The 21,772-nt window shown below is 39.3% G+C and overlaps 1 protein-coding gene across 2 annotated transcripts in view; it reads left to right on the forward strand.

The window, feature by feature from the left end:
- ZEB1 (zinc finger E-box binding homeobox 1) overlaps positions 1–16,054 on the forward strand; it is a 228,261-nt gene extending 212,207 nt beyond the window's left edge. For both annotated transcript variants that reach the window (XM_045003641.1, XM_045003642.1), the window contains exons 6-9: positions 3,687–3,792; positions 5,495–7,305; positions 8,902–9,082; positions 13,440–16,054. In XM_045003641.1, coding sequence (XP_044859576.1) covers positions 3,687–3,792; positions 5,495–7,305; positions 8,902–9,082; positions 13,440–13,972 — 2,631 coding nt within the window. In that variant the 3' untranslated portion in view covers positions 13,973–16,054. The remainder of the gene's footprint in view (positions 1–3,686; positions 3,793–5,494; positions 7,306–8,901; positions 9,083–13,439) is intronic.
- Positions 16,055–21,772: the final 5,718 nt, after the last annotated feature.

Consider the following 21,772-nt stretch of genomic DNA (forward strand, 5'->3'; position numbering starts at 1 on the left):
ACCATTACACAATCACTGCTTCTTCCAGCGCAGACGCTAATGCCAAAAGAATGGTCCTGCAATCCTTAGGTAGACTTCAAGCTCTGCCTCCAAATGGGGGTACTACTCGCCAGTCATCTACTTGGAATACACATCTGCATCTACTCGAAGAAGAAGAAACAGTTACTTAGTATGGTTCTTCGAGATGTGTTTCACATGTGTATTCCATGACCCAGCCTCTGGCCCCTCATATAGCCAGGGGAGGGGCTACAGGCATGAGGCGGGAGCACCACCCCACTACAGGTACTGCTAAGCAAGAGGCTCTGGCTCTGACACATGGGGCAGGCACACACCTTTACTTGGATTACACGTCTGCATCACATCTCAAAGAACCACAGTTACAGTAAGTAACCATTTCTTCTTCTACAGAGGATTCCACAAAGAACTTCCCTTTTTCAAAACAGCTGCTATTCTTAATGGGACTGAGGCCACAGATGACCAGCTGAAGCCTTGAAGCATGAGATTAAAATATGTTATAGCTATTATCATGATACAGAACTACAAATGCTATGAGCCTGCCGAGTGCAGTGCAGGCAATCACACTCTCTCAAAGGCCCATGAAGGAAGGGTTTGAAGAAGAGGATTCATAAATTCACAGTTTCCAAGGCTGCATGGGACTACCACAGCTATCCAGCCTGACCCCAAGACCCCTATTACACACACAGGCTGGAGAAAATACCTAATCTTAATTTAAAGATTCCAAGCAGTGGTGAGTTCAGTACCTCCCCAGGTAAACAGTTCCAATGTTTACCTCGCTGCTAGAGAATTGCATCTTATCTCAAAGTTGAATTTGTCCAACTTTCATTGTCAGCCTTTGGATTTTGATGTCCCTTTATCAACAAAATTGAAAAGCCTACCACTATCCTTTACCATTTGTAAGTAACTATACACAGTAATCAAATCACCTCTCATATTTCTCTTCAATAAGCTGAGGAAGTTGAGCACCTTAAGCTTCACATTGTGAGGCTTTCAGAGTAGCAGCCATGTTAGTCTGTATCCGCAAAAAGAACAGGAGTACTTGTGGCACCTTAAAGACTAACAAATTTATTTTAGCATGAGCTTTCGTGAGCTACAGCTCACTTCTTCGGATGCATAGAATGGAACACACAGACAGGTGATATTTATACATACAGAGAACATGAAAAGGTGGAAGTATGCATAACAACAGGAAAAGTCTAATCAATTGAGATGAGCTATCATCAGCAGGAGAAAAAAAACTTTTTGAAGTGATAATTAAGAAGGTGTGAGGAGAACTTAACATAGGGAAATAGATTCAATTAGTGTAATGACCCAACCATTCCCAGTCTCTGTTTAGGCCAGTGTTAATTGTATCTAATTTGCATATTAATTCGAGTTCAGCAGTTTCTCTTTGGAGTCTGTTTTTGAAGTTTTTTTGTTGCAAAATTGCCACCTTCAAGTCTGTCACTGAGTGGTTAGAGAGGTTGAAGTGTTCTCCCACTGGTTTTTTAATGTTATGATTCCTGATGTCAGATTTGTGTCCATTTATTCTTTTGCGTAGAGACTGTCCGGTTTGGCCAATGTACATGGCAGAGGGGCATTGTGAGGCTTGTTTTCCAGCCTCTAGATCATTTTTGTGGCTCTCCTTTAAACTCTTTTCAGTATTTCCACATCCTTCTTTAAAGCTAAAGTGTCGTCTGCCAGTATTTGCAAAGAATCAAGGGCAGAGAAACAAAAAAGTGTAAAATAGTATTGTGGAGCCTCAAATAGAATATCTTGTACAGTTGCTAGCAAAACATACAGCTGCATCCAAATGGTGGTAGAGCAGGGGTGGGCAAACTACAGCCTGTGGGCTGCATCCAGCCCTCGAGCTCCCACTGGGGAGCGGGATCCGGGGCTTGCCCTGCTCCCGCGCTCCAGCCAGGCCGCTCCGCACGTGTGTGCCGAGGCTCCTGGAAGCAGCAGCCTGTCCCCCCTGCTCCGGCTCCTACGTTTAGGGACAGCCAGGGGGCTCCGCATACTGCCCCTGCCCCAAGAGTCGCCCCTGCAGCTAACATTGGCCGAGAACTGCGGCTAATAGGAGCTGCAGGGTCAGTGCCTGTGGACAGGGCAGCACGCAGAGCCACCTGGCCACACCTCCGCATCAGGGCCGGAGGAGGGACATGCCGCTGCTTCCAGGAGCTGCTTAAAGTAAGTGCCACCCGGAGCCTGCACCCCTGACTGCCTCCCGTGCCTCAACCCCCTGCCCCAGCTGTGGTCCCTCTCCCGCACCCCAACTCCCTGTCCCACCCCAGAGACTCATCCGACACCATGAACTCCTTTTTTCTGGCCCCACCCCAGAGCTCGCACCCCCAGCCAGAGCCCTCATCCCCCATGCCCCAACCCCCTCCCCAGCCCTGATCCCCCTCCCGCCTTCCTAACCCCTTGGTCCCAGCCTGGAGCACCCTCCTATACCCCAAATCCCTCATCCCCAGAGCCCGCACGCTCCCCCTGCCCCCCAGCCCGGAGCCCCCTCCCACACCCTGAACTCCTCATTTCTGGCCCCACTCCAGAGACTGCACCCCCAGCCAGAGACCTCACCCCCTCCTGCACCCCAACCCCAATTTTGTGAACATTCATGGCCCATCATACAATTTCCATACCCAGATGTGGCCCTCAGGCCAAAAAGTTCCCCCACCCCTGTGGTAGAGCATCAGTGGTCTAATTTTTCATAGACAGCTTTATTTAAAATTAAGTTTGTTGCAAATATATTTTTATATACTAAACTAACTCAGTTTGCTCTAGCAGTAAATGTTCCTTTCTCTCTCGCCTCTGTATTGAGAATTAAACACCTCTGACTATACTTTCAAAAATAATATACTTGGTCAGTGTTTAAATATATACATTTATACATATAAACTATTTATACTAAAATAAAGGTGTATTTATTTAAACTTATCTTTCTTGGCCTATGCTACTTTAAAAGAATTGTAATGTAAATAAGGCTAAAATGGTTAAAATACTTCAAATTCGTAATAAATGTTCTCACAAGACAAGACATAACAAAAAGATAGCTAAGTGACTTCATCACAATTGTTAACAAATATTAGGTGTTTGAGGAATCCATTTATTATATTGCATATTTTAATGTAAATTTTTTGCATTTCTTTTGAGAATAAACTGTGACTGAGAGTGCCTTTGTTGTTACTGAACCAGCTTCTCTTCAGCAATCCTGTGGTGCCATTACATAAAGAATCTAAGGCCAACAGTAAGAGCTGGAAGCATGTAAATGGAAAAATCAAGTCAACATTAAATTTTAAACTGTCTCTAGATGCTTTAATGTTTCTTTCTTGTATTCCATATCCAGTGGATGATTTTTACAAACAGAAAAGGAAATATCTTACTAAATTTCTTAGGCACGTAACCTGGCCATATTCCCCTTGCATAAAATTAGGATAGAGAGCAATGTCTGTTTTTAACTGTACCAAATTTACACCAATTATTTACATGGCTCAGTTTTCTAACCTGACCACTGATCTGTTTCTTTTTTTATAAGTAACTCATACAACCCTCAATCCCTCAAAATGATGATTGACTGTATTCAGTTTTGAATTACTTCTGTGCTGAAATTAGAAATTTTCCTTATGCTGTTTTTTCATTACATTTGAACTCCTTTGTACTCTGAATGAATTTCAGGTTTTCTCTTACAGAGACATGTGACTCAGTCAAGTGGTAATCGAAAATTCAAGTGCACTGAATGTGGAAAAGCTTTCAAATACAAACATCACCTAAAGGAGCATCTACGAATCCACAGTGGTAAATATTCCAAGTCTTGATATACCATGTACTCTATGACTTTGGCATGAAAGCAATTTTTTAACTATACGTTTAAAATATAATGTTTATATTTTGTTCTTGGAGATACTGTAAATTCTGGCCCAAGTACTCAGCTATGCCCAAGGTGCTCCCAGTGCAACTCAAGAGGCTTTGCAAAAGTGGCTTTAAGCGGAGGCAGTTAAGCAAAACTTCAGCTGTAGTGTTAGAGTTCTGGCATGTGTAAAAGCAAAGATAGAAGGAATTTGGGGATGTTTTGTTCATGTTATGTGTATGTATACAATTTTTAATTTTAAAAAGTGGACAGCCTTTGCCATGACCTCTTTTCTTGCATGTTGTACCTCTTTCCCTTGTTCTTTGTTGTACACCTTTCCTCTATCCTCTGCTTGTTTACCTTTTTCAATTATATCCTCTTTCTGTGTGTTTGTAGAATACCTAGCATGTTGTGGCCACTACTGGAAACAAATAATTTACAGTATTAATAATAAATATGACAGTTACCCACCTTACTGTGCCTGTGTATACCACCATACAAGGGTAATAGCAATAAAATACTGCCCCAAGCAAAGAATGCGATCGTACCCAAGATTTTTGTAGATTGTCATCTCAGCAGTCAGTGTTCCATTCTGTATGAAATTCCAAAGGTTAATTTTGGTCATTAAAAAAAAAATCCTCTATTTCTCCCTCTCCCCCTCTTCTTTACCAATTGAAGACAGACAGAAAGGAAGTAGAAATGAAGGTTTCACATTAACCTTTTCTACTGCTTTGCCATCTGAATCAAAAAAGCGGCATTTAAGAAAGCTCTGCTTTTTCCCATCCGAGTGCATGTTCTGTGCCTCACTTTTGTTTCTTCTCCCAACTAATAACACCTGTGTCTCATCTCCTCACTTTCAATGCTGACTGTGTTGGTGGAAGAGCCTGTGCTGGCACTCTTCTCTCCTTGAAAAGAGGCAGAACTACCAGCTATTCTCTTCCTCAGCAGCAGAGCTATGTTAAGAAGTCACTGCTTCCACTGGGCTTGACCACCATGCTGGCTAGTTTGTAAGGAAGCTGTACAACTGATGTTCATCTCTGATATCAGACCACATGCATGTCTTCTGTGTGTGCCCTGTGTCCCTTTACTTTGTGTCTATTTGGCTGATTACAGTTATGGGTAGATAGGTGGCTAGATAGTGTTTTTGTATGTGTGCTTACTCCAATAAAAAAAATTATAGGATCTTACATCATCATTTATTTTGTTTATGCCACTTATTTTCTTTGGATTTGTCGTTGTTTTAGTCTCCTGCTTTATCACTTTCTAAAGTACTTTATATTAGCTACTATGGAAACAAAGTTATTATTTGGGTGGAATGTAATGAAGTCTACAATAAAGCATAAAGCCAATTCATATGCTGGGTTTAGACACTTACACCAAGGTTTGGGAAATGCTGGAATTTATCATGGCCATATGGGGCCTGATCTTTTATTTCTAGTGCACACACAATTTGCATTGAAATTCATGGAAGGAATGCCTGATCAGGCACAAAGGTGGCATAATTATCTATATTGTTTAATTGAGTATAAAGTGCTTGTTGTCAAAGTCATGTCTGGGACCATTTGAGAGGAGAGATATTGTTTTCCTATTACTTTAGTATGATGGAGATATGCACTGTAACCTAATCGACTCTCATTTATCTTTGTTTAGGAGAGAAGCCATATGAATGCCCAAACTGCAAGAAGCGTTTTTCCCATTCTGGTTCATATAGCTCACACATAAGCAGCAAGAAATGTATTGGTTTGATGCCTGTGAATGGTCGAGCACGGTCAGGGCTCAAGACGTCTCAGTGCTCCTCCCCTTCCCTTTCCTCATCACCGGGTATCCCAGCGAGACCACAGATACGGCAAAAGATAGAAAACAAGCCCTTACAAGAACAACTTCCCATTAACCAAATTAAAACTGAACCTGTGGATTATGAATTCAAGCCCATAGTTGTTGCTTCAGGAATCAACTGTTCAACCCCTTTGCAAAATGGGGTTTTTAGTGGTGGTGGCCCATTACAGGCAACCAGTTCTCCTCAGGGTGTGGTACAAGCTGTTGTTCTACCAACAGTAGGTCTGGTATCTCCCATAAGCATCAACTTAAGTGACATTCAAAATGTACTTAAAGTGGCAGTAGATGGTAATGTAATAAGGCAAGTATTGGAAAACAGTCATACTAATCTTGCATCCAAAGAACAAGAAACAATCAACACTGCATCCATACAACAAGCTGGTCATTCCCTCATTTCAGCTATCAGTCTTCCTTTGGTTGATCAAGATGGGACAACCAAAATTATCATCAATTACAGTTTGGAGCCACCTAGTCAACTTCAGGTTGTTCCACAAAATCTGAAAAAAGAAAATTCTGTTCCCACAAACAGTTGCAAAAGTGAAAAATTACCAGAAGATCTTACAGTGAAGTCTGAGAAAGATAAGAACTTTGAAGGAGAGACCAATGATAGCACTTGCCTTCTTTGTGATGACTGTCCAGGAGATCTTAATGCACTTCAAGAATTAAAGCACTATGACCCAAAAAATCCCACTCAGCTGCCTCAGCTCAGTGAAACAGAAGCTGAGAAGTCTGAATCCCCTGTTCTATCAGAAGCAGGGGAGAGCAACTTATCTCCTGGTCAGCCACCTTTAAAAAATCTTTTATCTCTTCTAAAAGCATATTATGCATTAAATGCACAACCAAGTGCAGAAGAGCTCTCAAAAATTGCTGATTCAGTAAACCTACCACTGGATGTGGTTAAAAAGTGGTTTGAAAAAATGCAAGCTGGACAAATTTCTGTACAGTCTTCTGGACCATCTTCTCCTGAACAGGGCAAACTAAGTAATCCTACAGATAATGATAATCAAGCAGGACCTACAAATCCAAGTGAAACCCACGACAACACAAGTGAGTCACAAAACTCCCTCAAGATAATTAAGTCTCAGACTTTATCAGTGGGATTGACCCTGAATGGTTCACGAAGTAATACGCCATCCCCATCACCACTAAACCTCTCTTCATCCAGAAATTCACAGGGTTATGTGTACACAACAGAGGGTGTACCAGAAGAGCCACAAATAGAACCTCTTGACCTTTCACTACCAAAGCAACATGGAGAAATATTGGAAAGATCTACCATAACTAGTGTTTACCAGAACAGTGTTTATTCTGTCCAAGAAGAACCTTTGAACTTGACTTGTGCAAAAAAAGAACCACAAAAGGACAGCAGTATTACAGACTCTGATCCTGTTGTAAATGTAATCCCACCAAGTGCCAACCCCATAAATATTGCTATACCTACAGTCACTGCCCAGTTACCTACAATTGTTGCCATTGCTGACCAGAACAGTGTTCCATGCTTAAGAGCTCTAGCTGCCAATAAGCAAACCATTCTGATTCCACGGGTGGCTTATACATATTCAACTACAGTTAGCCCTGCAGTTCAAGAAACACCACCAAAACAGACCCAACCTAACGGAAATCAGGTACCTAAGCCTCTGTGTATTCTTGTACGTTCTATATGTAGAGGTGTGGCATAATTCAGGTCATTATTTTTACCAAACTAAGAAACACTTCAATGGGAAAAGAAAAAAAGCCAGAATTGGTTACAATAGTATTTAAATTGTTGATAATATTTATTTTGGTTGCATCCTAATAAGTGGGTGATGGAAGTAATGGTAACATTTATTCCTTTGAAGCCAAGCTGGTACACAGTAGGGCAACACACAGAAACTAATAGTTGTGTCAGACTTTCAGGACCAGTTTTCAATCCAAATAATAGATATATCATCTACTTGTGAATTCCCGTACCCCCGGTTAAAAAACAATGTAACCAGGCTCATATACTTTGCTGGCTCCCTATCCTCTCCCCTCCCCCCCTCCAAAAAAGGATGCATGGGACATCTTTATCCTCCTATTTTGTCCTTCCTGTCAGCTCCCCTCCAGTACTGTCTTGATCTGGTGGGTAACTGAACTCTTCCTGTACCATAATGGAACTTTAAACAAAATGAAAATGAAACTTTCATTGAAAATGGGGCAAGTGCTTGTCCCTTGTATGTGTTGTTTATGTACTCTGCTCTGTTTCTACCTCAATATATGTCTGTGTGATCAGAGTCGATCCCACTGATAGTTGTACACAAATTATTAAGGTAGGAACGGAGAAGAATAAAAAAAAGATACATGCAAGGGATAAGATCTTTTCTTGGTTGACTCCTTGTAAGTGGGTGATGGAAGTTAATGTAAACTCTTTCCTGTACAGTTGGAAACTGGTCAGCCTGGGTTTGGACTGCCACAAGGTATGTGTGTGTTTGTTATATATCACACTCATGCATACTGAGGTAGCCAATACATATTTTATTTGGATTTGAAAACTGATGCCAAAAATCTAATACAGTTTTTGTGTTTTTTGTGACTTGCTGATATCATTAAAATATGCTTTTATGCTTCTTGAGAGTGGAATTTAGCAGATGAATCACAATTACAATTACAGTATTATGGTATTATAGGTACAGTTTTTGTTCATGGAATATTAGCATTCCCTGGCTAGTTACTTTAGGTTACATTTGTAACAGAATTATGGGAAGGAAAGTAGCCAGTTTTACAGAATTGAACTCTAATGTTAGCATAATTTTAATTCCCATAAAATGGTGAAACATTTAGATGCAGATGGTGTACCTTGATGTAAAAAACTGTTAGAAACATCCTTGGTCTTCCACATTCCCAATGCCCTTTTATGTACCTTTTCATTCTATAATCTCATTTCCCTCCCTTATCCAGCTCTTACTTGGTGTGTCAGTGCTCCTCTGAAGGTTGGCCTGAAGCCAAATCTTGAAACTCAAACATTGCAACTCTGTTAAGTACTGGTTTTCCAGGCCTTCTAGTTATAACAGATCAGGAATGTTAGTGTCACAAAGAGAGAGTATTTTCTTGGCTATGTAAATGTTAGAATTAAACAACGTTGGTGGTCAATTTATTGAAATCAAGTGAAATTACAACTAAAATTCCAGGATCTGATTTATAATCTCGCCTCCTGTGTCCATGAAATTTGTACTAGGTTTAATATTTTTTTGAAATTTTTTTAGGATGAAAGGCAAGATACTAGCTCAGAAGGAGTCTCAAATGTGGAGGATCAAAATGATTCTGATTCAACGCCACCCAAAAAGAAGATGAGAAAGACAGAAAATGGGATGTATGCTTGTGATTTATGTGACAAAATATTCCAGAAGAGCAGTTCACTATTGAGACATAAGTATGAACACACAGGTATGTAGTAGTAAATATAGTTTTTAAAATAGTTTCTTTATTTTAATTCTGATTGGATTCCATGCTTCAAAAAGAACATGTAATATGTCCATGGTTGAAGGGTGGAGGAGAAAATAACAACTTTTTTCATCATCATGGCTCAATGCACACCTTTTTCAGTAAACCTACATTTTTTATGTTTGTTCGATTTTTGTTGCAATTCCAGGATGTTTTGGGTTTTTTTAGGGACTAATGCAAAAACGTTAAATGATCAGGTATCTCTTCTCCAGCTGGGTCATGGTCATGATGATCTGACAGCTCCTCTAACCAGGGACTCATTTCCCACCTTCCAGCTCATACTGCTGCCTTCATTATTATTATTTGTTATTTATTCACAAAGCACCTTATACGTATGGGACGCTTTACATACAACTAAAAGACAATGTCCCTGCCCCCAGGCATTTTACAATCTAAGAGTCTAATCTCAAATCATTTGGAAATCAGTGGGAGTCTTCAATGAGCTTTGAATCTTTCACAAAAAGAATAGTGTTGCAGTCCTAAGTTTTTTCATTTTTATTTCTCTGCTTTCCTCCTTTCAACTCCAGTTCTGGCTGTTTTGGTCATTTATTACATTCTTTTACTTTAGTCTTTGCTATCTTGTGTATTAAAGACATGTTTTGATATGTGTGTCTTCATACGCTTTTTTCTTTTTTTATTGACTAGATCTCTGTATTATTTCTCTGTTTATCTGCATACCTCTTTTTTAAAATCTCTATTAGGTTTAGTTCTTATTGCTGTATTGTCTATTAATTCTGTTAATTTTCTTTTCAGTCTTTCCCATTCAGTTCAATTTCTCAGAGTGTGTTTCTCAACAAAATATATATTCTTCCCCGCTTTGCTTTCCTAGAAGTTTAGCGTGTTAGTTTTTCCTTTTTTAGAACAACTAGTTTTCTATTTTACTTTTTAATTAAGTACAGAGCTCAGGAAAAGTGCTTGTTTGGCAGTACTAGACACTGAAGTCATTGCTCTTCTGTGTACTGTGATCAGAAAACTGCCATTTGTCTGCATCTTTCATGTCAAGGCTAGGCCTATACAAACTTGCTTTGCCTAATTTCTACTCTATTTAATTGTGAGTTTTTGCATACTGAAACCAAACTAACGTTACTGGATTCAGTTGTATTAATTTAGATGGAATATATAGGCCCAAAGAGTCAAAGGTGTTAACATGACTCTGAAACTGCAATATTAAACAGTTTTAAAGAAGTGTTGGGGTACAGAGACCTCAGCCTGCTTAGTCCCATGGCAGACACCATTACAAATCATTTTAATCTTTTATTCAAGATGCAGAAAAAGAAGAAAAACAGTAAAAGCATTTGAAATGTAAAGAAATAAGTAAGGCTTTCATTTTAACCACATCCCTTGTTCCCTTTCCCTTTAGCTGGGGACAGTCTTCAAAAAGAGGGGGGCAGGGAGTAACTTGACAGTCTCTTAGATGGTATCAAAGATAATGATAACTGTCCTTTTTGGAAGAGAGAATTTAGTTGGAATGGCTGGAGCAATTGTTACTGTTTTTGTTGTTGAAGTCCAATTCCATTTCCTAGAAGACAAAACAAGACAGAGAGAGAGAGAGGGAAAAAAGAGGGGAAAGAAAAGAACAGAGAAGATAGAAAACACAACTTCTGTCTCTGGTATTGGCTTTCACTTGCATCCTCACTGCTGGAAAAACACAGGCACAGCACATGCTCTTATCAGCCACTCTGAGACCTGGCAAACTCGTATCAGCATTGGGCTGTTTCGGGGGCATTGCCTTTAGCTGTCTCTTTTTGCTCAGAGGCTTACAGCAGTGTTGCAAAATATACATTCTTGGCTCATTGAACCCGATTTTTATTAGATAGAATGCAAAAGGGGAAGGAGAAGAAATAAGGTGGGGAAGGAAAAGGAGACACGGGGGAAAGAGGTGACAAAGTCTCACATACCAGGTTGTGTTTGGGATTCACCAGAGCCAGTGAGTGGAGGTGGAGCCCTTTTATGGTTTGGTCTGGTCAGGACATCTCTTGGGATCAGGACAACCAAGACACAATGATTTTACACTGGATCCCAGGGTCCCAGGAGACAGTGGGTGTGGCAGCCATCGTGGTGAGGCTCGCTCCTTCGCCTCCCTTCGCTTTCTCTCAGTCTCCTTTATTTTAAAGACCCCAAAAGGGACCGATGGGCAGAATAGTCCATCTTCTCGTTATTTTGTCCACCAATGGGCCTAATTTCAGACCCACCAGTTTTGGTTCATTGATTTCTGATCTTACACTGTTCTTGTTTACCAGGCATGATCTTGATCAGTTTTTTTAGACTAATTCAGTCTTTTTTCTTTTCTTATTTTTTTCTTGTTTTATTTTTTGCCTTTTCCCATCAAATCTGTTTTTGAGGGGTGAAGATGTTTCTTCAAGACAGCCATTCTTGTTCTCAAATTATTCAGCTATGTAGAAATTCAAGAAATTCAATTCACACAGTTCAACAAAGGAGTTAAATGGATTTAAGCATGTGATTAAGTCAGTGAGATTCAAATGTGTGCTTAAAGTTAAGCACATGCTTAATTGCTTTGCCAAATTGGGGCCTGAGCATGCCGTGGACGATGGTGCTGAGTCTGCCCTTGGTTAGAATGGAAAAATAGGGTTGATAAGTGTTGCAGTTTTCTAATGTCTTTTATCATCTTTTTTGGAATACGGTTTTAGTTATCAATGTGGATCTTTATACACCTCTACCTTGATATAACGCTGTCCTTGGGAGCCAAAAAATCTTACCGCGTTATAGGTGAAACCGTGTTATATTGAACTTGCTTTGGTCCACCGGAGTGCGCAGCCCTGTCTCCCCCCTCCCCCCCCCGAGCACTACTTTACTGTGTTATATCCAAATTCGTGTTATATCGAGTGGCGTTATATCAAGGTAGCGGTGTAGTTCCGTTGAGTTAGCTGTACAACTGGCCTAAAGTTGGTCTCTACAGACCTGTCTCCATTCTCTTTCTACCGTGGGCAGGCCATACAGTCTCCTGATAGTCTCATCACAAAAGGAAGACTGATTCATTGAGTGCAGAAAATAAGTCTTTATACACAAGCTTCTGACCTTGTGATATATGTCATATTCACTCAGAACTTTGGATGGGTTTATTTACATTTATTATTACTTTGGTTTGTTAAATCCTACTTTCAGCCTAAAATTTAGGCTGAAATTCAATGGGAAATGGGTTAAGTCCAGTTAACTCCAAAGCAGACTGCAAGCGTTACAAAGGAATCTCACAAAACTGGGTGCCTAGACAACAAAATGGCAGATGAAATTCAGTGTTGATAAATGCAAAGTAATGCATATTGGAAAACATAATCCCAACTATACATAAATGATAGGGTCTAAATTCACTGTTACCGTGCAAGTAAGAGATGTTCAACACAGCGTGGATAGTTCAAAAAAATCAACAATGTTAGGAAACATTAGGAAAGGGATAGAAAATACCATAATGCCACTATATAAATCCATGGTATGCCCACATCTTGAATACTGCATGCAGATCTGATTTCTTCATCTCAAAAAAAGATATTAGAATTGGAAAAGGTGCAGAGAAGGACAACAGAAATCATTAGGGATATGGAATAGCTTCTATATGAGGAGAGATTAAAAAGACTTGGACTTTTCAGCTTGGAAAAGAAACAACAAAGAGGGGATGTGATAGAGATCTATAAAATCTTGACTGGTGTGGAGAAAGTGAATAAGGAAGTGTTATTTACTCCTTCACATAACACAAGAACTTGGGGTTACCCAATGAAATTAAAAGGCTTCAAGTTTAAAACAAACAAAAGGAAGTACTTCTTCACACAACACCCAGTCAACCTGTGTAACTCGTTACCAAGGGATGTTATGAAGGCCAAATTTATAACAGGGTTCAATAAGTTCATGGAGGTCCATCAACGGCTTTTAGCCAGGATGGTCAGGGATGCAACACCATGCTCAGAGTGTCCCTAGCCTCTGTTAGCCAAAAGCTGGGAGTGGAAGATGGGATGGATCACTTGATGATTACCTGTTCTGTTCATTCCTTCTGAAGTACCTGGCATTGGCCACTGTTGGAAGACAGGATACTGGGCTAGATGGATCATTGGTCCGACCCAGTATGGCCGATCTTATGTTATGTTCTTAGGCTCCTTTGAAAACCCCAACCTTAATGACCCTAAGAAAAGAACACCTTCTTAATAAATCTTCCAACAGTTGAACCAAAATCCAAATGTGAAACCGCTGCTTTTCAACAAATAGTCTCCACCAACCATAGATGATATGGAAACCAGTAATAACAACTAAAGTGTGTAAACTAAAGTTACAAATATTTGCTTCTTATTTTTAGGTAAAAGACCTCATGAGTGTGGAATCTGTAAAAAGGCATTTAAACACAAACACCATTTGATTGAACACATGCGACTGCATTCTGGAGAAAAGCCCTATCAATGTGACAAATGTGGAAAGCGTTTTTCACACTCTGGGTCTTATTCTCAGCACATGAATCATCGCTACTCCTATTGCAAAAGAGAAGCAGAAGAGCGTGATAGCACAGAACAGGAAGAGACAGGACAAGAAGTCCTAAATAATGAGCATGCTGGTGCCAGAGCATCTCCATCGCAGATCGACTCAGATGAGAGAGAAAGTTTAACGAGGGAAGAAGAGGAAGACAGTGAAAAAGAGGAAGAGGAAGAGGAGGACAAAGAGATGGAAGAACTTCAGGAAGAAAAAGAATGTGGAAAACTACAAGAAGTAGAGGAGGAAGAAAGGAAAATTGAAGGTAACATGAAGAATGAAGAAGCTGTAAATCAAGTGAGCAATGTAGAACAAGAAGCTATACAGAATGATGAGCGGGTGTCAGAAAAAACAAACAAAGCTTAACTAATAGTTTTTTTTCTATAAGGAAAACAACTAATTGGTAATGAAGTTTGTTCTATACTATATATGCTTAACATAGAAACACAGTAGTCTGCATACTGTGATTTCTGTTCACTACTGTGTAAAAAAATAAAATAAAAAAATTATAGTAAAATAAGAAAATGAGAAAAAAAAAATCCAGGTGTGCCTGAACCTCAAACCTAGTAATTTTTCATGCAGTTTTCAAAGTTAGGAACAAGTTTGTAACATGAAGCAGATTAGAAAAATACAGTGACTCTGGAAGCAAAGATTTAACAGGTTGTAGGAAACCTGATTTATTAGACAAGCATCTGGCATCATTTGTTTTATCAGTATTAATTTTCATTCTTATGTTGATTAATTTTAAGCTGTACAATTGGGAGAGATTTATATGATTTTTTTTTATCCGGAAAACATTTGCTAAATCCGCTTCAGTATTTTATTATGTTTAGAAAATGTGAGAACTTCTGCACTACAGAATTCCCTTTCGCAGAAAAGTATAATGCAGTTCCAAACAGTGCTAGACTACCTTTGTAAATTCAACCTAGAAGGTAGCAATTATAACATTAGATGTTGTAGTAGAGCATATTATCATTTAAAGTGTATTGTTAGCCTTAAGAAAGCAGCTGATAGAAGAACTGAAGTTTCTTACTCATGTGGTTAAAAATGTAGTTGAAAAGATTGTTGTTGAGTTCTGATTGCAGGGACTAACAGTGTTAATACTGGTAAGGACAGCAAAGTTGTCAAAAATCAGTGTTTGTAATTGTGTTTTGAGTATGTAGTAACAATATGAAGGATATGATATGAAGCTTTGTATCTCCTTTGGCCTTATGCAAGACCTGTGTGCTGTAAGTGCCATTTATCAGTATTTTAAAGGCTCTGACCAGCCTTTATCTAATGTGTGGCCTACAATAACTAGCATTTGTTAATTTGTATCAAACTTCTAAACTAAATCATGGTAAGGGTGGGGGAACACTCAACCATCCAAGAAGTAAGAACACTGGTACATTTCATTATTTAATTCTTCAGTATTATGTTTGGTTGGTATCTAATTTGCAGAATTCTCTACAATAATTACAAGGGAAAATTTCTAATCTGCTTTATTGGTTTACTTTAATTTCAGACACATACATGACATGTTATCTGGCTCATAAGTGTTTCCAAATGTTAGTTATTATGGACCCCATTTATTAACAATGTTAGCTGATTTTTACCTATCAGTATTATTTTATTTCTTTTAGTTTATAGATCTGTGCAACATTTTGTACTGTATGTCTTCAAACCTGGCAGTATTAATACCCTTCTTACTGACATATGTACCTTTTTAGTTTTAGAAAACTTTTATATTTATGTGTCTTATTTTTATATTTCTTTATTTATTACACAGTGTAGTGTATAATACTGTAGTTTGTATTAATACAATAATATATTTTAGTATGAAAATTTGGAAAGTTGATAAGATTTAAAGTAGAGATGCAATTGGTTCTCTTGCATTGAGATTTGATTTAACAGTGTTATGTTAACATTTATACTTGCCTTGGACTGTAGAACAGAAGAATTAAAATGGGAATGTATTAATTTTACAGTTGCAATCAATTCATTTTACCTTTACCCAGTTTTTAATATAAAGCTCTTACATTTTGAAATTCACTGTGTGACTAATAGCATGATGCTCTGCAGTTTTATTAAGAGATTAGCCTAACCATAAAACTCTCATTTCCTTAGGAAGCCAAATTAGAATAATCTTATAAACAGTGTTGGGAACAATGTTTAACATTTTCGTGCCAATTTGTTCCTGTATTCATGTATGTAAGTTACAAATCTGAATCTTCATTTTTAAGTTCCTTGTTACATCATGGTCATTTTCTAGTTTTTTACCAGGCTCCCCATCTCACAATAAAATGCGTCAACAAGCCTGACTTACTGTCGTTATTCCAGTAATATAAGATGATTATGTTTCAAATTATTTTTATGAGATGTTATGCAGACGTCACTCTTAGCTTGGCTACAGATACTCCACTTGAGCTGTGTGTAGGTAACAAATGAGTAAGAGCAAGGTATGGGGACAGCTGTTTTGGTGGTTCACTGGCTTCTATCAAGATCAATACACCAAAGGTTCTGGTTTCAGAACCAAACCACATGTTTTCTTGGATTTTTGTTGCTTTTGGATCTGCATTGTATACTTTTAAATGATATATCTCATTAACACTTACTTTAAAGCAAATAGTTCTGTGAGTGTTTTCTTGATTTAGCACTAGGTTCAAGTATATATTGCTGTTGGACTTTCTTACAGTTTCTAATGCAAATTGAGGTGTAATATTTTTTTAAAACCTTAATTTTACATTAGTGGCTTTTCTGTAGCAGAGATGTCAGTTCAGTATTTTCAGAAACTCATATCTTTACATTGCATATACTATATGTAAAAAGAAATGTACTGTAAACACACACCATTTACAAACAATGTTCTGCTGTCTTAATGATCCCTAAAGAGCATTTTGATGTGAAGGCCATGCATGTTGTGCATTATATTCAAATATCTGTGTTTTGAAACACTTTAAATCCTATTCTAGCATGACTCTTCACCATTAATACATATAAAGGATTGTTCCTATGTAACAGGTTTCTCTATAAGATAGCTAGCACTTTGGCTGTATTTCATCACATAATATACCAAATATTGCAAAGTTTAAGTGGAGTAAACTCCTCACTGAACAGTATACACCTCTTTGAGAAAAATCTGAAATTGATTTATAATGCTGAAGAAAGATAAATTGTCTTTTAATTAACTTCTTTGGATTATAACAGGAATTGTGCAGGAGGCTTATGACTTATCTCAGAGAAAGCTGAATCTGTGTCTAAAGATCCTTTAAAGGCATAGTTAACGATGCCCCTCTTAAAGCCCATTTCAGAACAGGCATTTCGGCACCTCCGCCATTAAGAATCATTTCTACCTCACTTGTCTATAGTAATAAACCCAGAGAGACATTTGTTGGAGATCTGGGGGGGGAGAATACTTGCTTTTGCACTGTAAAAATGAAACAAAGGATTTGAGCAAATCAGGAAGTCTGTTATCTACTGTTACACGTGATAAAGATTCAGTTATCATATAAATCCTAGTTGCATGTGAAAGGCCAATAGCTTTCAGTTCCAGAACCTCATATGAAGTAAGAGAAAACTATGCTCAGATAGAAAACAGGTTCTGAGTAATTTGGAATCAGGAAATTCCATAACTTTCTGTGAGGAAATTTATATTGATTACAGATTTAAACCCTGTGTTAAAATTCTGAAGCCAAAACCAAGTATATCAGCTTTAGCACCTGTTAGATTTCAGAGATGGGCTCTGTTGCTACTGGCTTATTGTTTTGACATTGTGTATTGTCCATCTGAGGAACTCAGATGCATTACAGTAACTCTGATGCATTATCCTAAATGCAATTAGAGGAGTAAAATCAATTGCAATAAGGTGGAACTCGGGAGACCTGGATTGTATTCTAAGCTATGTCACCAAGTTCCTGCGTGACCTTAGACAAGTCAGTTAAACTCTCTGGACCTCAGTTTTTACAATAGTAAGATGGGGATCATACTTATTGGTATATATTTCACAGGGGTGCTGAGAGTTTAATTTTATGAATGTGTATGTAAAATATTTTAGATCCAAAGATGGGTGACACTGTGTAACTATAAAGCATTATTTACTGATAATTTCCTTTTTGGAAGAATTTTCTATTACTCCAAAGGAAATTACAGTGAAGACTGAAAAAGAATCTATCTTAAAGGAGAGGAAAAGTTAAAACTGCATACAGTATTTTCAGAATCTCATGAAAGCCACACTGGAATAGTTAGTATGAAAGCTGTCCAGCAATAAAGGCCCATCTTGCAAATCTTATGTGACTAAGCTGTAGTCACCCAAGATCCATTGTCTACTCAGTGAGTAACATTTTGCAATATTAGGTGCCATGATTGACTCAGGATATAAGGCTGGTGAATGGACAATATGTATCATGTGTGCACACAGACCCATGCTCTGCCACTACATGAAGCTGCCATCCTTGGATTTGGCTCAGAACCCATTGCAGAGAATTCTTTTTGACTTTACAGACAAGGACAGTCTTAAAATGCATCTTAGAGCAATATTGTCGTCTCCTGAACAACAAGTGGCAAAGCAATTACAGGAAAAATCAGACTGACACAAAAATGTAAAAGTAAAAGGGTATAAGATCTGAATATATATTTTCTCTCCTAAACAGAGATTACAGGGGAAGAGAGAAGTTAAAGTGGAATAAAGGTTTACTGAAAGGGAGCTTTATCCTATGATCTGTGTTGTGTTTATAAATGGAAAAGTGATCCAGGTGAGTCAGTCTCAGTAAGGTCACAGACTATTGTCTGTGTCTGTTTCTCCCTTAAACTCTGCAGCCATGAGATGACTAAGCCATCCTGCCCCAGGATGCGGAGGAACACCACCAGTCCAGATCAAGAGAAAAGGTAAGGCTCGTTTAGAGGCAGTATAGCTCAATGGGATAATGATACATACCTACTTTGAGATAGAAGAAAAGTGCTATAGAAGTGCTAAGTATTATTATTACATATTATTATTGGGGTATAGGGAAAGAAGGGTCTCCTGGGTTCAAAGATTCAGAGAGAACAGGAGTAGAGCTCTGAAATGGAGAACAGGAGAGGAGCAGGAAAGATCCTGATGCAGAAATAACTGCTTGATTCCTTCATCATCATCTCCCAATTTATGCATATTGTGCATGTCTTTATTGTATGCAATATGCTGTGATGTTTTGATGCAATTTTTACATTTGTAATCGTTATGTGAAACAGCTGTTTAATTTCTGATTTTAATTGTAATGCACCGCTACCTCGATATAATGCCACCCGATATAACACGAATTTGGATATATCGTAGTAAAGCAGTACTCGGGAGGGGCGGGGGGGGGCTGCATACTCCGGTGGATCAAAGCAAGTTCAATATAACATGGTTTCACCTATAACGTGCTAAGATTTTTTGGCTCCCAAGGACAGTGTTATATCGAGGTAGAGGTGTACTAGTAAATTGAATATTGGAACTAAATATGAAATGTGCATAAGTCATGAACATTTTTGATGGCAGATGTGGGGTTTGGCCCTGTAGTTATGTCTACATTGCAGTTGAGGTGTGATTCCAGAGGCTTCACTGCTGTTGGTACCCAAGCTAACTAGATTAAAGCTAGCTCAGGTATGTCTACATGTGCTGCAATCACATACTCTGATTTTGGATCTTTTATATTGTCAGCTTTCCAGGACAGGAACAGTCCTCATTTTGTGTCCTGCAAAGTTCTGAGCAAATTTTTGGCATTTAAATAATGAGGTGCTTTACATAGTGTGTATTTAATCTAGGGACTTAGGGGTAAATGAGCTTTGAAATGCATGTATATGAACTAAGCTTGGCTCCTTGTAAACTTCTGATTTTCTTTTACCTAGAAATGAATGGGAAAGGTTTAGTTAATTTGTTGTTACAACTAATATTCTAGCTTGCACTTGTAGCAAGAGGCTTTATCCTACACTCCTTGGACACTGGCAGAATGCAGAATTGGGCTGTAAGAAAGGAGAGACCTGTACGTAGAAGGGTGCTGAGGCGAAGCATACTAACTTTTTAGATGCTTACACTGCTGAATGCATCTTTCATTCTTTGGAATCTCTCTTTAGGCCAAATCCTGTGTGGCTGACTGCACATCATCTCCTTGAAGCTCTTGACCATGTACATGAGTCAGGCTAACAGGATTTGCCCTCTTGTGTTTAATAATATCCAGATGTATATTTGTTCTTTCAGTATTAAAAAATACACTTTGATATTTGAAACAAATTGCTCTGGTGCTGGAGATAAACTCATCCAAAAGTGCTGCACTGGAAAACAGTGCAAAACTCCAAAAGTATGACACTGAGGCTATGTCTACACTTAAAATGCTACAACAGAATGGCTGCAGTGCCACATAGCTGTGCCACTGTAGCACTTCAGTGTAGACATTCAGTACAGCCACGGGAGGGGTTTTCCTCCCACTGTAGTTAATCTACCACCCTGACTGGTGGTAGCTAGGTCTGCAGAAGAAGTCTTCCATTGACCTAACAATGGCTACACTGGGGCTTTGGCTGGCTTAACTGCATCTCTGGGGCGTGGATTTTTCACACCCCTGAGAGACAGAGTTATGTCTGTGTAATTTTTCATGGTAGACCAGCCCTGACTTGCAATTAAACAGCTCTTTAAGGCTCTAGTTACACAGCAAAAAGATATGGGTTTTTTTTCAATCTAGTTAGCTTAGCTGATTTAGCTTAACTTGATTGACAACCCTCCTCCCCCTTCACATTCATGTGGACATAGTTTAGCACCTTTTAGATTGTTTGGTAGGTCTTTAGATCATATCAGCTGGCTACCTTGTGGCTAACACCTTATAGATTGTTTGAAGTGGTCATGACTACAACATGACCAGCTCAAATGATGTAAATGGTGTTAAATTGTGGCTGCACAGCTGTTAAGGGGAGTTTGCAATCCAGAAAAAAGACTCCATTGAGTTAACACACCTTTTCCCCCCCACATAGACATGGCCTAAGTGTCAAACCCTTGGCCTAGCACACAGCTCAGATTAGAAATAAGGCAAAAGTTTGTAACAGTGACAGTAATTAACCACTGAACCAAACTACCAAGGAAAGTGGTGGTTTCTTCATGTCTTTAAATCAAGACTGGATGCCTTTCTGGAAGACATGTTTTAGCAAAACACTAGTCACTGGGCTAAATAAGTAGGTAACTGGGTGAAATGTAATAGTCCCAGAAACACAGGTGGTCTCACTTGATGACATGGGAGTGTTGCCAGCTCTTGTGTTTTTTTTCATGAGTGACAGGATTTTGGCTGGGGCTAGAGCCAGTCTTGTGATGACATGAGAAGCTCCAGCCCTCTAGTGAATTTGAGCCCTCTGATGGCTGCCTGCCTCGCTTGCTTGTCTCCTGAGGCTCAACAACCAATCAGATCTGCTGCTGGTAGAGTTGTCTACCTAGCCTCCTCTCAGCAGCCCAAAACCATTCTAATGGGGGGAGGAGGGAGCTAAAGATCCCAGGAGTTCAGAGCAGCTCTGTTCCCTCCTCTCCTCTCCCCTTCTGTGGGTAATGGGAACAAGATGGCCTCTCTGGTCCTCTCCCCAAACTCCTCCCTGCAGAATCTTGCCTGGGAAAGGGCAGAGAGGAGTGAAGAGCCCTTGAACTGCCCCCCCACCGCCCACCTGGAAAGGAAAGAGGAGACTGGGCTGAGGGCCCCCCTTACAACTGGGAGAGGGACTGAGGAACCCCAGGATGACCAAAGGTGAGGCTGGGTGGTGGACTGAACTGATATGGGTGGGGATTGAACTAATGCAGAGTCCTGCAACCAGACCCAAACCCAACTACAAGTGTTAGGGTTGGGTCAGGTCACCTTTAATGATTTTCTCCTGCCTGTGGGGTTGGCATGGTGGAGGCAAAATGTCCTGCTCCTGCTGGCCACCATCACCTCACTGCAGAGTGAGCATGCTGATGAGTCGCAACACCTCCCATGGGCAGAAGACAGTAGCTGTGGTGCTGACTCAGGTTCCGGGGGGGAGAGTCAGGTCAAAAAACAACTCGACCCTCTCAGGCACATAGATTCCAAGGCCAGAAGGGACCATTGTAATAATCTAGTCTCATCTCCTGCATCGCACAGGTCATAGAACTTCCTCAAAATAAATCCTACAGTATATCTGTTAGAAAAACATCCAATCTTGATTTTGAAATTGTCAATGATG

This window comes from Mauremys mutica, chromosome 2 (assembly GCF_020497125.1).
Source record: "Mauremys mutica isolate MM-2020 ecotype Southern chromosome 2, ASM2049712v1, whole genome shotgun sequence".
NCBI classification, from domain to species: domain Eukaryota; kingdom Metazoa; phylum Chordata; order Testudines; family Geoemydidae; genus Mauremys; species Mauremys mutica.